Source organism: Vulpes vulpes, chromosome 8 (genome assembly GCF_048418805.1).
Source record: "Vulpes vulpes isolate BD-2025 chromosome 8, VulVul3, whole genome shotgun sequence".
Taxonomy (NCBI): Eukaryota; Metazoa; Chordata; class Mammalia; order Carnivora; family Canidae; genus Vulpes; species Vulpes vulpes.
In genome coordinates this window covers 6,905,956-6,920,009 of record NC_132787.1, presented here as the reverse complement: position 1 = coordinate 6,920,009, position 14,054 = coordinate 6,905,956, and the positions used below count along the sequence as shown (strand labels likewise).

The 14,054-nt window shown below is 52.2% G+C and overlaps 1 protein-coding gene across 3 annotated transcripts in view; it reads right to left on the bottom strand.

Moving 5' to 3' along the window:
- Positions 1–4,506: 4,506 nt before the first annotated feature.
- VDR (vitamin D receptor) overlaps positions 4,507–14,054 on the bottom strand; it is a 57,023-nt gene continuing 47,475 nt past the window's right edge. For all 3 annotated transcript variants that reach the window (XM_072765449.1, XM_072765448.1, XM_072765450.1), the window contains 3 exons: positions 9,192–9,343; positions 8,850–8,966; positions 4,507–7,262 (listed from right to left, as the gene is read on the bottom strand). In XM_072765449.1, the coding sequence (XP_072621550.1) occupies positions 7,003–7,262; positions 8,850–8,966; positions 9,192–9,343 (529 nt within the window). In that variant the 3' untranslated portion in view covers positions 4,507–7,002. The remainder of the gene's footprint in view (positions 7,263–8,849; positions 8,967–9,191; positions 9,344–14,054) is intronic.

The window sequence follows — 14,054 nt, the reverse complement described above, 5'->3', positions numbered from 1 at the left end:
CGAGGCGCCTACTTCTCCCTCTGCCTGTGTCTCTGCCTCTCTCTCTCTGGGTCTCTCATGAATAAATAAATAAAAATCTTTTTAAAAATTTTAATAAATAATTTCAAAGTTTCTCAACTTACATTTCCAACATGGTGAATATTGACACATATAACCCACATAAATAAAAGCTCTTTGGGGCCCTCATTTTTTTTAGGGGCCCTCATTTTTAATAGCATAAGGGGGATCCTAAGACCGAAACATTGAGAACCACCGGTGTGGAGGCCGGCCACCAAGTCACACACGCACAGTCAGGGAGAGCTGCCAGTGACCGGGCTCAGCAACAGCTTGAGTTTCAATGTCTGGACAGTGTCACTGAGAGGTGGTCGGGCTAGATGACGGTGGGCCACGTACCTCGCTGAAGGAGCAAGTGTCTAGTAGGCCCTGGAAGAGAAAGACCATACTTGAAGGAAGTTGGGGACGGTGTTAACTAGAGCTCCATGTGTTTCAGATGTCTGTGCCGAGCTTCCCATCTCTCCCGCACCTCTCTCTGCAGCAGGGCTGGTTAGGTAGGGGCTGGTCTGGGCTCCTTGAGTTGCACGCCTGCCCCCTGCTGGCCAGATGGCACGATGATGCCTCCCCCCTCAGCTCCAACAGCTATTTGGGGAGCAGGAGCCGGAGGGTCTGTCCCAGGGGCCAAAGACACCCTCTGGCGTGAGTCCAGAGGGCTCAGCAAGGATGAGTGGTCAGAGGATGGGACCAATGTCACCTCCTAATAAAAACTTATTTGACCATGAAGCCCAATAACGATGCTGCCCAGCATTTCTGAGTCGTGGCTACGTGCGGGTAGTGTGATAAGTTGTTTACACTGATTATATCACAACAACAAACCCTGAAGTAGGCACTACTCGGTTGCCGTTGCGTAGATGAAGATTTGGAGGCTCCAAATCGTTAAGCAAATTGCCCAAGTTCCCGCAGTGCCAGGATGGTGACCCAACCGTTCAAGGAGAACCGTGTTCTCCTTGCCATCTACTTGGGCTGCGGGGGTGCTCTTCTGCAGGTCTGTCTTCTCCCATCGGACTGTACCTTTCTTGGGGGCAGTGACTGTCTTAGTCACCTCCGCGATGAGCTCAGCTCTTGGGCCTGAGAGCACTAAAGGCCTGCATGAGCAGGGTGGACGTCAGAGGGAACCTGGAGCCAGCATGGAAATGTCCAGAGCCACAAGAGCTCCGTCTAAGGGGGGACACACCTTGGCTAAGGTGTGTCACATTCTCCGCTGGCTGTGATTCCAGAGGCAGCCTGGGAAGCCAGAGAGCAGGTCCCTTGTCCATCCTGCTTGGTCCCTGGTGTGAAGAGACACAAACAGCACCAGGGGCCTCCAGCAGCGGGAGTCAGGGCCTAGCTGATCTCAGCTGTCCTCACAGAGATAGAGGAGGAAGGCAGGAGCGGGAGATGGGGCGAGGGAAGGGGGAGAGGCCAAGCCAGGCGCTCGAACTTGGCCCTCTAGGGCAGTAGCACCACCTCGTGGCGACGTTCAAGATGATGTAGGAAAAAGCACCAGATGGTCCCTAGCTTTTTTATTCTTGCATCAGCTAGCCAGCTTCCTCACCTCAACCCGGGGTTGAGGGTCATCCCAGTCTCAGAACTCCCCATAAGGGTTAGCTGAGGCCATGGGAGAGATCCCACTTGCTTCCCTGCCACCGAAGCTGGTGGTCCTGAGACCTCTCTTCAATAAACTCCTGTCCTGGTACTTCATTCTGCATTTCAGAGTCAGCTTCCCAGGAACCCTAGGAGCCACACTATCCCCTATGTCCCGTATGACCCGTCTGCATATGGAGATTCAGGGACCCCCGCCAGCCGCTGGTCCACATCCCCCTATACTTCTGGGTCACTTGGAGCACAGACCGCTTCTTACCTACACCGAGTACTAATCACCGAAAGGACCTGGGTGGGTTGAGACCTCCCCTTGGCCACGCGGAGAGACAGACCCCACACTGCAGAGAGCCTCCAAGGAGCCCTGGCTGAGGCCAGAGACACCCACCAGAGGGCTCTGGCCCCTCCAGACCGACCCTGTCCTCTTGCCCCCTGGGCCTGAAGGAATCAGGAATCACACTGCTGACCTATCTATGCCACATAAAACCCCCAACTATCAATCCCACAGCCTGTGATTTCCCTCTTCGTCTCTTTTAAGGAGCAGACCTGTTCACAGCACTCCCCTTGCAGCCCTGCCTGCTGTAAAGGGAGGCTGTTTCCTTTAGAGCTTCTAGGGAAAGCTACAGTTCACTACGGTGGCTGTCTGTCCAACAGGTCAACAGAAGCATATCCTCCGCGGTTAGGGCCAGACAGGAACGCTGTGTGCAGGCCAGCGCTGCCCAGTAGATTTTCGGGCGGCGAAGGAAATGTTCTGAATCTGTAGAATCTGTACTGTCCACTCCCAGAGCCTTGGGGCTGCTGAGCACTGGAAATGTGGGTAGTATAACCGAAGAGCTAAATGCTCACTTTTATTTATTTTTAATGAATTTTAAGTTCAATAGTCACCCGCTGGCTGCTCTACCAAACAGCACAGGTGTAGAACCAAAGCTTGCCATACGAAAACCCAACGTCGCTTTCGCCTAACCAGCCATAAGGCCTTTCAGGGGTGCATTCCCCTCCGTGTACTGTAACTCGCAGCCTTGGAGATTCTGTATTCCTCTCCATCACCCATAAAATGCTAAATCAGATGCTCCTGGCGATTTTCAAGAACTTCCTCTTCATACTTCTCCAGCCAGAGACATGCCCATTTAGGCAGCTCTTGACTTTCTTCTCGACGCCCATTCATCTTTCATGACAAAATAGCCCTCAGGCCGTACCCCCAATTCTTCTACTACCATCCCATCTTGTGCTGACACACTGCAGCCTTTCGCCTGCAGGTCTTTACAGATACTTCTGAAAAATTCAAGTACATCACATCTACAGGTTTCCAGACAAACCGACATATCCTAAAATAAATACACCTGCTGAGCATTATTTCCCCATTCGCAGATCACAGTGCTGTGTGTTTGGTTGGTTACTTGTGCTCGCTGCGTTTAGGGAATGCGGCCTTTATCATAAAGCTCACCTCCTTGGGGAACGGAGTGCGGTGCCTCAGCTCCTCTGGGTCCCTCAGGAGTCTGTCTGTGCATAGGAGTCACCTACAATTCTCCAAGTCACCGACTGGCATAGTGGCCTGGTTATCATTCTTTTTTTAAAATTATTTTTATTTTTAAAAGTTTATTTATTTATTTATTAATGAGAGAGGGAGAGAGAGAGAGGCAGAGGGAGAAGCAGGCTCTGTGCAGGGAGCCTGACGTGGGACTCGATCCTGGGTCTCCAGGATCACGCCCCAGGCTGAAGGTGGTGCTAAACCGCTGGGCCACCGGGGCTGCCCTTTTTAAATTTTTTTAAAAAAGATTTTATTTATTTATTCACGAGAGACACACAGAGAGAAGCAGAGACACAGGGAGACGGAGACGCAGGCTCCCTGCGAGGAGCCCGATGTGGACCCCGGGATCACGCCCTGAGCCAAAGGTGGTGGCTCAACCACTGAGCCACCCAGGTGCCTGCCTGGTTTTCATTCTTGAGGTTGTCAGGTAAGTGTCACACTTGGTTGGACCCGACGCATGTGACCACATGCTCTCTGTGAGTAGAGCACCGTTTGATTGATCACCGCCAATTTCCGCATTGTCAGGGCCTACTTGGGGAGTGGGAACTGCCCTTACATCCTTTTGGGCAGAGAGCTGACAAGATTGTCATTTTTCAGGCTACTCAACCCAGTTGGAAGCACCATAGGGCAGCAGTTAAATAATGGCTTCTGGAGCCAGCTGCCAAGGATTCAAATCCCATCTCTGTCACTTACCACCAGTGTGGCTCTGGGCAAGTCACCCAGCTGTCAGAGGGGGTTCGTAGTAGTCCATCTGCCCTGGGGGTCCGTGTAAGGATAAAGAAGGTTGGTTTGCAAGAGGCTTTTACTGACAGCAGGACTTACCACAAAGTAAGTGCAATGTAAGCATAAGCTCATTTTATTGCCATAAGCTAAGCTTCCTTCGTTTGTTTGACAAATCTCTGGCAACTTGTTATTCTCTTTGGAAATCACTCAGGAGCCACTCTTTAAAGCCTTCTTTTGCTCCTTTTCTCCTTTCCCTGCATCTGTCTTACATTCCAACCTTCTCGGTTGGCCTCCCTTGGATTCCCCGACTCGCTTCCAGTTAGCCAGCTGCAGGATTTTCCCATCTCCCAGAATCTCGCGCCTTCGGCACTTAAGTGCACACTTTCCAGCATTTCCAATAATCTAAACATTTTCGATTTATAAGTGTCCACCTTTATTCTCTCATTCGGAAATAGAATAGATGATAATATTTTCTCCCAATTCAGTCCTGTGAAACCTGACTTCTCCTCCTGTCTTTTCCTCCCCCAACTCCTAGACTTCCCTTTGGTAGCGAGCAGGTGTCGCAGGCCCCAGGGCCAAGGAGCTGGTGTTTCCAGGGCCAGAGGGAGAACTGGAAAGGTGGAAACATTACAAAGACAAATGCACTTTATTGATAAGGCAACAGCATTATACAGAGCTGAGGCAGAGACCCTGTCCGGCCAGGGCCACATTTGGAGGGTTGGGGGGAGAGAGGGTTGGTCCTGATTCACATTGAGACACAGGCTGAGGTGTCCCTCCTCATCCTCCTGATGGGCCAGCAGGGAAGGAGGGCAGGGGTTCAGGGTCTAGATTTGCTGTCTAAAATCCAGACCGTCCCCTAGGGGACTAGGTCAGCCTTCAGGGGAGGGGGATGTGGGGTCTGAGCTCAAGCCTGGTGTAGTGAATAGAGCACTGGGCAGGGAGTCCACAGACCAGGCCCAGCCCTGGAGCTCCTTCTAACCAGCTGTCTGAGCTTAGGGGACCACACCCTTCTCCAAGTGTTGGTTTCTATAGGGAGTTGAACTAGAGTAGCGATTTTTAAGCCTTTTTTCCCCCACTGACCAGCGGGCTAGACCAATGTCTGCTGCGGCTAAATCCAACAAGGGTCTCTCCCTAATTTGGGAAATCACAGCAGGACAATAACAATAATTGATGTACAGATTTTTTTTTTACAATGTAAGTTTTTCCCCCATAAATATTTCCTAATCAGTGGTGCCTACTACCTGCTACATTAGAATGTAGTACAAAATGGGGTCTGATTCTGAAAACAACTCATACCTAATAAACGTCAGCCTCGGCCATATAGAAGGTATTGTGCAGTACGAAACATGGCTGCAGGATGCTTCTCCACCAGAAGAAACACCGGGCCTGGTGGACATGGACTGTGCTCACAGTGGAAGTGTGATTGCTTCTAGGGCTTTCAGAGAACAACAGAGGGTGGAGGCAGCATCCAGGAACTCCTCCCCATTGAGACAGGGAATGCAGTTGTGTTCTCCAAACTCGAGCAACCATCCGAGGAACCCCCTCTGGCTCCTGGAGGAAGCTCCTCTGTGGTGACCCCACACGCTTACAACTCACTCACCCAGGGACCCCGCCCCAGAGTAAACAGAGTAAGACTTCCCACCTCCTGGGCTGGGCCAGCCCTGGAAGGGAAAATGGAATTTGACCCTCTTACCACTTTTGAATTTGGGGTGGTGGAGTGAGAAGAAGGGAACCAGACCCACATGACTCCAACCCTAAGAGGCTCCCTCTGCCTAGCCATCAGAGGCCAGCCTGCACTCCCTCCACCCACAGTGGTGTTGGAGCACTAGCTCCTGGGTCTCTGGGGACCAGCACACTTGCAATACACCTACACGGGTGGGGAGAGCATGGCCTGGGCTGCTGGGGTCTGGGTTCTCTTCCATCCCACCTTGCCAGGTGGAAAAGAGGTGGCCCCGCTGGTAAGCCAAGAGTATGCCCATCTCAAGATCACCCTTGACCATCCTAGGATGAGGTCTCTCTGGCACCCACAGCCATGGTTCTCTCTCTCCTGGGTGGGAACTAAGGTACTGGCAGGGTGAGGATGAGGATGCTGCTTGGCATTTCTCTGCAACCCGGGGGCAATTCTGTCTTGCCATGTAGATGGTTGGGAGGAGAGCTCTTGCCTCCACCAACCTCTCAGATGCAGGTCAAGGAGCCATGGGCTTGGAGACAGGGACAGCTGTGGCCACCATCTACCATTCTGCTGTGGGGCTGGGTTTGCCTGTCTCCCACTTCCTGAGCCCTGCTCTCATCCTCTGTGGGCCTCTCAGTGGCTGAGCTGTGGCCTTAGTGGCTGGCCCCTGCCTGGGGAGAAAGCCCACCTTACCATAGCTACTTTTGGGAAGAATGTTACCATAGCAGTGGGATGAAGGTGGGCACTGAAGTGTTAGGTGAGTGCCCCTTGGCCAGCAGAGGTGGGTGAGGAGGGAGTTATGACCTTTGTCACCTTGGTTTTGGTCATCCTTGGCAGTGAGTGTCCTAGGCAGGCCAGGGGCAGGAAGGCAAAGGGAGAAGACCCCATCATGGCACGCTGCCCTGGGACAGAACAGCACAGCTTGGCCTCAGAGTAGGATGGGGGTGAGGGGTGGGATTTTTGGCTAGTGATGTATGGTGGGTGGGGCAGGGGAAGGAGATCCCCACAAGGCTATGGACGGATGGGCCTGGAGTGGGGGGAGGTACAGGTATCTCTGTCCCTGAGGAATGGATGCATTTCTCCTGTCTGACTGTTCCCTCAGCATCAGCCAGCAGCCACTTTTGGAATGGTAGGGTCATCCCTGGGCAAGGCCCACCTTCAACGTCTGCCCTCTGCCCCCACTTGAGTTTCTGTGTCAAATAAACAGCAATTCCTCATGACTGAGGTCTCAAGGGATGTGTGTGGGGGGGAGCCTGTGGCCTGCAGGAAAGGGAGCCTGGTGTTAGGTTGGGCAGGAGACAGGGGTTGGGTGGGGAGGGGAGATGGGAGAGGAAGGGCTGAATTCCAGGGGGTGAGGGAGGGTTGGTGTGGCAGCAGCCAGCTCCAGGCCAGGGCACAAGGCCCCAGAGGAACAGCCCCACCCAAGAGCCACTGCAGGCCGCCCTAGTCAGGAAATCTCATTGCCAAACACCTCCAGCACAAGGGGTGTGAGCTTCATGCTGCACTCGGGCTGGAAGGAGAGGCAGCGGTACTGCTTGGAGTGCTCCTCATTGAGGCTACGCAGGTCGGCCAGCTTCTGGATCATCTTGGCGTACAGCAGGTGGCTGCCTGGGGGCGGGTGGCGGCAGCGGATGTAGGTCTGCAGTGTGTTGGACAGGCGGTCTTGGATGGCCTCAACCAGCGCAGCATCCTGCACCCCGGGACGGTCTGCGAGCACAGGGAGGCAGGAGAAGGCACAGGAGCTTGGAGCCAGGTCCCTTAATATTTCAATCTCTCCAGTACCCCTATGCCCAGACAGACACACAGCCTCAGCAGCCTCCTAGGTCACCCCTGTATGACCGCTGACCTGTGACCCCACAGTCCTCCCTCAAGCCTCTCAACCACTTCAGCTTGCATTTAGGATCAAGCCCCATGTCTCACCTGACCCCATCTCCAGCTCAGCTCTCTGTCTCTTTTCTTTCTTTCTTTCTTTCTTTCTTTCTTTCTTTCTTTCTTTCTTTCTTTCTTTTTTCTCTCTTTCTTTTCTTTTCTTTTCTTTCTTTTTTTCTTTCAGATTTTATTTATTTATTCATGAGAGACAGAGAGAAAGAGAGAGGCAGAGACATAGGCAGAGGGAGAAGCAGGCTCCTCACAGGGAGCCCAATGTGTGACTCGATCCCCAGACCCCAGGATCACACCCTGAGCCGAAGGCAGATAGATGCTTGATCACTGAGCCACCCAGGCATCCCTATGCTCCCTCTTCCCATCAGTATCTTGATGTGCCATGCTCTCTGGCCTCCAGGCTTCACATTTGTGTTCCCTCTGCCTAACTTAGCTCTTGTATCTTTGCCTCTTACAAATCTTTTGGATAACAGCTTAAAAGATCTTCCTCAAGAGGGCCATTCCTGATGAGCCCCTCTCTCTAGTCCTTAGACTGCATCAAATTCTCTCCCTCTATTATACCCTGCTATAGTATCATACATGCCTTTATTTTAAAAAATGCATCACATTAAAATTATCAATAATAGTGATTGTTTAATGTTTCCTCCTATACATCATGGAATAAAAGTCTGTGTCCTGTTTGCTGCTGAATCCCAAAGCCCAGCACAGCTCCTGATACCTAGCAGGTGCTTGAGAAATTTTTGCTGGATATATGAAGGAATGAATGAGTGAATGCTGGCTGGGCAGGGAGAGGGGAGCCCATATTCCCTTCATGGGTCCCCAGCCCATCCCTGATCAGAGGCCATTTGCTTATTCCCTCAACAGGCAGAGGCAGGGCTGCCCCCTTTAGGCCTCATCACCCATATAACATCCCCAGGACCACAATAACCTCCTCCTCAGCTTGTCTCTCTCTCTCCTCCTACCCCAACAAACAGAAGAAGAGCTCAAGGACCAGATTGAGCACACTGCCTCCAAAATCTGTCAGGTAAGCTTTCTAGGCAGAACCATCTTATAAGCCCCAAGTTTTTATACCTTACCCCACAGGTGATCTCAAGTGTCAGCAAAGTTCAGTCCAGTTCACAACAAAGGCAGAACCTGAGTACTGGGAACATCTAGACCTGTCTGTATCCTGAGAAACCCCATTTATCTGGTTTCTCAGAGTCCCACCTGTGAATTACCTGTGGTCTCAGGGCCAAAGGCAGTGAGGGACCCCTCAACATACACATATCATATGGGCTGTGCAAACCCAGAAAAGTGGGTGTTTCCTAATCTTTCTCTTCTATTGCTCACTCCGCCCTCCAGACCACCCTGCTGGCCCTCAGCAGGGCTTAGTGCTTCATATTCCCCCTTCCCAGGTTCCCGAGTTCCTCATACCTGGGGAGAGAATGCAGATGGCCATGAGCAGGACATGCTCCTCCTCATGCAAGTTCAGCTTCTTCAGTCCCACCTGGAACTTGATGAGGGGCTCAATCAGCTCCAGACTGTGTCCGGCTGTAAGAGAGATGGCCAGAAGCTGTGGGCAGAACTGAGGAGCCACCTACCCAAACCATCCCTCCAACCCCACCCACCTCCAACCCTGCCTAGGTCTGCCTTTCACCCTTCTCTCCCTGTTGCTGCCTAATCCCTCCTATGTGCCTCATCAGGGTCTATGACCCCCAGAAAGGGCAGGACCAGATTCTGGGAGCTGAAGAGGGCGGAGGTGGGGCCCAAAGGTACCTTTGGCCACATCACTGACTCGGTACTTGTAGTCCTGGCTGCCACAGGTCCAGGACATGTCGTCCATGATGAAGGACTGGTTGGAGCGCAACATGATGACCTCAATGGCACTTGATTTCAGCAGCACAATCTGGTCCTCAGAAGTGAGGTCTCTGCCAGGGAGGGCAGGAAGGAGTCAGGTTACTGGTCAAGAACTTCAAGTCACGCAAATCAGTGGAGTGCCCTGGGTCCTTCATTGAGGAGTTGGTGGTCTGATCAGAGAGGGAAAAACTTGTTCCTGAGGGAGAACAACTCAAGGCTGTGATTGGACAGCAAGGCTGGAAGTAAATGAGCTCACTTACTAAGGCAGGGAAAGCACAGGTGTGCTTGACACAAGCCAAGTGTCCTGGGCCTAAGCGGCCAGAGCTGTTAGGGACAAGAAGAGCCTGAGGACGCCCTCAGGGTTACAGCGTGAATATGGAGGTATGGTCACAGTCGTCTTCAACCCCTCTCATGCCTTCTTCTTCTCCCCCTCCTGTCCTCTCGTCCTTCTCAGAAGTAAAGCTCAGCCAACTCTGTCTCCAGGACATCTCTGGAGCCCTTGGCCTCCTTCCCACCACCACTAGGACCATTCTGGTTCACAGCTCCATCATCTTTGTCAGTTGCCTGTTACTCGCACTCTGGGATCACATCGCCATTGGGTCTCTCTTCCATGTTGCTTATGGTGACTGTAGGGAGATATCGCCTGGGCTCAGAAACCCTCACTGACTTTCAACCCCCTCAGGATCAAGCCCGCACTCCATCGCCTGGCTTCAACCTGTCTGTCCAGCCCTCTTCCCTTCACAAACTCCACCAACCCTCTATCCTAGCAACTTCAGACCACTCCCTGTTCAACATTGTGCGTGTTCTTACTCCAGCTTGCCTCTGGGCATGTGACAGCTCCAGCCAAGGAAGCCCTTTCTCCTCTCCTGCACCACCACATCTTCCTGACTCTGAAGCCGGTGAGATGTCTGTCAGATTCCCCGCCACCCAGTGACCTTTAGGAGAATAGAGCCATTTCTTCACGGCTTGCGGCTTGCATGGCTGCTTTGCCCTTTCTCCTTCAGCTCTGCTCTTCATGGGCTTGTCTGCAGCTTGAACTGCAAGCTACTTGAGGGCCAACACCACTTCAATCACCTCAGTGTTGCCCACACTAGATTATTGAGCACTGAGCACAACGAGAAGGTCAGTAACTGCGTGCTGATGAGTCAAGAGGCCGATGACTAGTTCCACTCTTCTGAGTCACTAGCTGGGCTTGCCTGAACAATGACAAGGAACAAGCAGCACCCACAGATCTGCTTGCTTCCAGTTTTCCCTCCTTTTCTCTCCCTGAGTGTCTAGTTCCACTTGGATATCCTGTGGAAGGGCTGCCATCCTCTCCGTGGCTGCACTTTGCTGCATAGAAAGGTGGGAACTGGGTGTTCACTGATGAGAGTTCCGTATCAACAGGGGACAGGTGATGGCTAGGATGGCCACAAAGGGTCTGCCCTGAAAAAAAATCTCAAAGCACTAGAGTTGGAAGGCTTTGTGATCTTAAAGGCATGTGCTCCATTTCCTTCTTCAGCATTCCCTACAGATGCAGGGTCCTTCTGGGGCCAGGATACTGGTGGTCTCTGGATGTAGCCATGAGGTTGTTAACCTCTGGGCTACCAGCTTCTTCTGCTATTGAGCTGCATCCACTGCTTATGGTTCTGTCCTCTCAAGGAACACAGAACCAGACTTCTCCATTAGCCATGGGGCATCTTTTAATCATTTAAAGAAAGTTACCATGCTCCTCTGCATCTTCTCCTGGACAGACAGCCCCAGTGACACGGGGTCACACATCTCACCACCTTTGTCACTTTTCTCCTGATGCTCAATACACAAAAATAAACACTGATGCCTCATTGGGGTTTTACCTCATTATACAATAAAAGATGCTCATTATTAAATCTTTGCAAAATACAGGAAAAATATAAAAGCAAATAAAAATTGCTCATAACCACAATGACCATTTGGGTGTATTTCCTTCCTATCTTTTTTTTAAAATGCAAATCTCCCTCTTTTTTTAAAAAGAAGTTACTTATTTATTTGTGAGAGGCAAGGAGAGAAAAAGAGCATGCACCTGCACACACAAGCATGTGAGTTGGGGGGAGGGAGCAGAAGACGAGAACCCTCAAGCAGACCCTCTGCTGAAGTGTGGAGCCCGTCTTGGGGCTCCATCTCAGGATGCATGAGCTCACGACCTGAGCAGAAACCGAGTCTGATGCCCAATCAACTGAGCCACCCGGATGCCTTGCCAATCTCTCTTTTTAAAACATACTTGAGTTCATAGCAGTTCTGTGTCCCATTTCCTACACCACGAACATTTCTTTAGCCCAGTCCATAACGAGTTGCATACAATTACAGCTTACCAACATACTACAAGTTATTTAACCAGTCTTCCCACCACCTATTTTGGGACATTTTGGGTGCTTCTAATTTTTGCCATTTTAAGCAATTCTGTAGGGCATTTCTTTGTATGTAACCTTTCGTTCAATGGCCCATTCGAAATGGATGGCCAGAAGGGAACCAGCATCCACTTGTGCCATGCCAGAGAGACTTCAGTGGTACCTTGCCTGCTGTGATCCAGACACGCTGCTTCTATGAAAGCAAACCTAGAACGGCCTCACATTATGGCCCAGCAATCCAGGGACTTTCTATGTGCGACTCACAGCCAGCAGAGGGGACAGTAGTGGGTGGGGGTACAGGTGGAAATGAAGGGGAAATCGGTCAGAGATCTCCTTCCTGCTGACAGGTGCCAGCTCAGGCTCCCTGCCTCCTCCCTGGACCCGGATAATATTTATATACCCTGATTGGTTTTCACACCGGTGGCCAGCTGCTTCTGGGCACCTGTGAGGCACTCTGGAGACGTGCCACTGTCTGGTCTTCCCGGCCCCTCCTCGCCGGCATTCCCACGGTACCTCCAGCAGGCCTCTTTCGGTTCTTATCTCTTCACCGCAATTGTCTCAATGTCTATCTCTCCCATCAGACACTGAGCCCTAGAGGCCAGGAACTGTGTCCTACTTAGCTTGTATCCTTCACAGCTTATGGAGGAAAGCTGTTTGTTATACTAGGTGACCAAGGGGATACAGAGGAAAGGACATGGGAGGAGGGACACACTGTGACCTCAGGCCTCTGACCAGGAAGGAGCCCCTGGGAATAGAAATGGTAGTGAGGTCAAAGGCCTTTTGCCCAGAGGGCTGGGCTCTAGCTGGTTCGGCTTGGTCCCTCTTCCATCTCTCTTTGCAACAAAACCTGGAGGTCCTTGGTTCTTAGATCCCAGATCGCTCCTGGCCATTTGGATGCTGCTCCAGAGACCACTTCCTCCAGGCCTTCCTTCTGAGGCGCTGAGGCAGGGAGATTTGTGGGGTGCAGGCTGAGAGGCCGAGGGAGGGGAGGTGGGAAGCAGGACCAGGGCCCAGGCCTTGACCACAGTGCAGTTCACACCCAGCCCGGCCCATTCGGTCCCGCCCCACTCTGGTCCCACGCCTGCGCTGGAGTCTCAGCCTGCCCCCGCCACCCCCCCTGCACTCACCCACACAGAAGTCTCATCCTGCCCTCCCCACACCCTCCACCCCTGCCTACAGGCAGCAGGATCAAAGACACCAGGGCCATAGCCACTGTTCTTTCACTTCTTGGAACAACAGAACCCTGAAGCACAGAAACCAGCAGAGCTGGGGAGCTGTGGGGCTGGCCCCCGCTGGGGTCCACCAGAGCCGGGCCTTTGGCCTCCATCCAGGCCCGACATCACCTCTGTCCAGTCACAGAGAGTATCCACATCAGTGTCTCCCCCACCCCCAGAGCTCCTGGTAAGGCCTGCTCCATTTTTACTGGAACATCTTCCATTCTGAGACTTCCTAAGTCAGGCTGGAGAGAGAAAAGCCAACCCAAGCATGGGTAGGATCAATGTAACCTATTTTAGATCAGTAGCTGGATTGGGTCAGTGGCGGCTCCTATATACCTTACTTTGGCCATGACTGCCCGGCTAGACTAGGGAGCCCTGGAAAATGAGGCGGGATACAGAAGCCAGGGGGCAGACTACAACTCATTCCTGGAGAGAGACTTTAGGGGTGGGTTGTGCTACTTGTGTCAGGGTGTGTGAGGCAAGGGGAAGGGCCAGGGGCCAAGGGCATGGGAGAAAAATGGAGGTTTGGGTTACTAAAGGGCGGGGGTTGCATTGGGGTCATCCGGTTAAATGGATGGTTTTTTTGAAGGCAGCTTTGCCATGTGTGCAATCCTAGCCACCACCTCGAAGCAGCAAATCTGAGCCTCTGGACAGAGCTTGGGGGGCCCTGTACTCTAGCTCCCCTACCAGGCTAGGAGAAATGAGGACTGCTCTCTGGAACTAGGATAGGAGCCAGGTGCTACCATGTTTCCATCGGCACCTTGAAGTGTTTTTGTCTTTAGCTGTTTACACAAAACAAGACTTTGGAACAGACCTAGTTTGCAAACACTAAGTAGAAGAGTGTGGGAGGGAGCTGGAACTCGTGCTAAGCGGAATGTGTTGTCAGTTCCAAGGAAAGGCTCTGGAGGGTAAATCCCAGGCCCAGTGCAATCCTGAGCTCACAGGTGACACTCAGTAGCTCACTCCTGCTGGATGCCACAGTGGCCCTTGTTCCCACTGCGACCAAAATGGGCAAAGCAGTAAGGGCATCTCAAGGGCGGCGGGATGCAGGAAGCGAGTTTGATGTTTTTCTCTTCTTTACAATTTTCAAATGAATTCCTGGGGGAAGAGCATAGGAGAACCTCTGGCATCTGGGTTGCTGAGGCAAAAATAACACAGAGCCCGGCTGTCTCAGGGCGTACACAAACTGGGAAGAACTG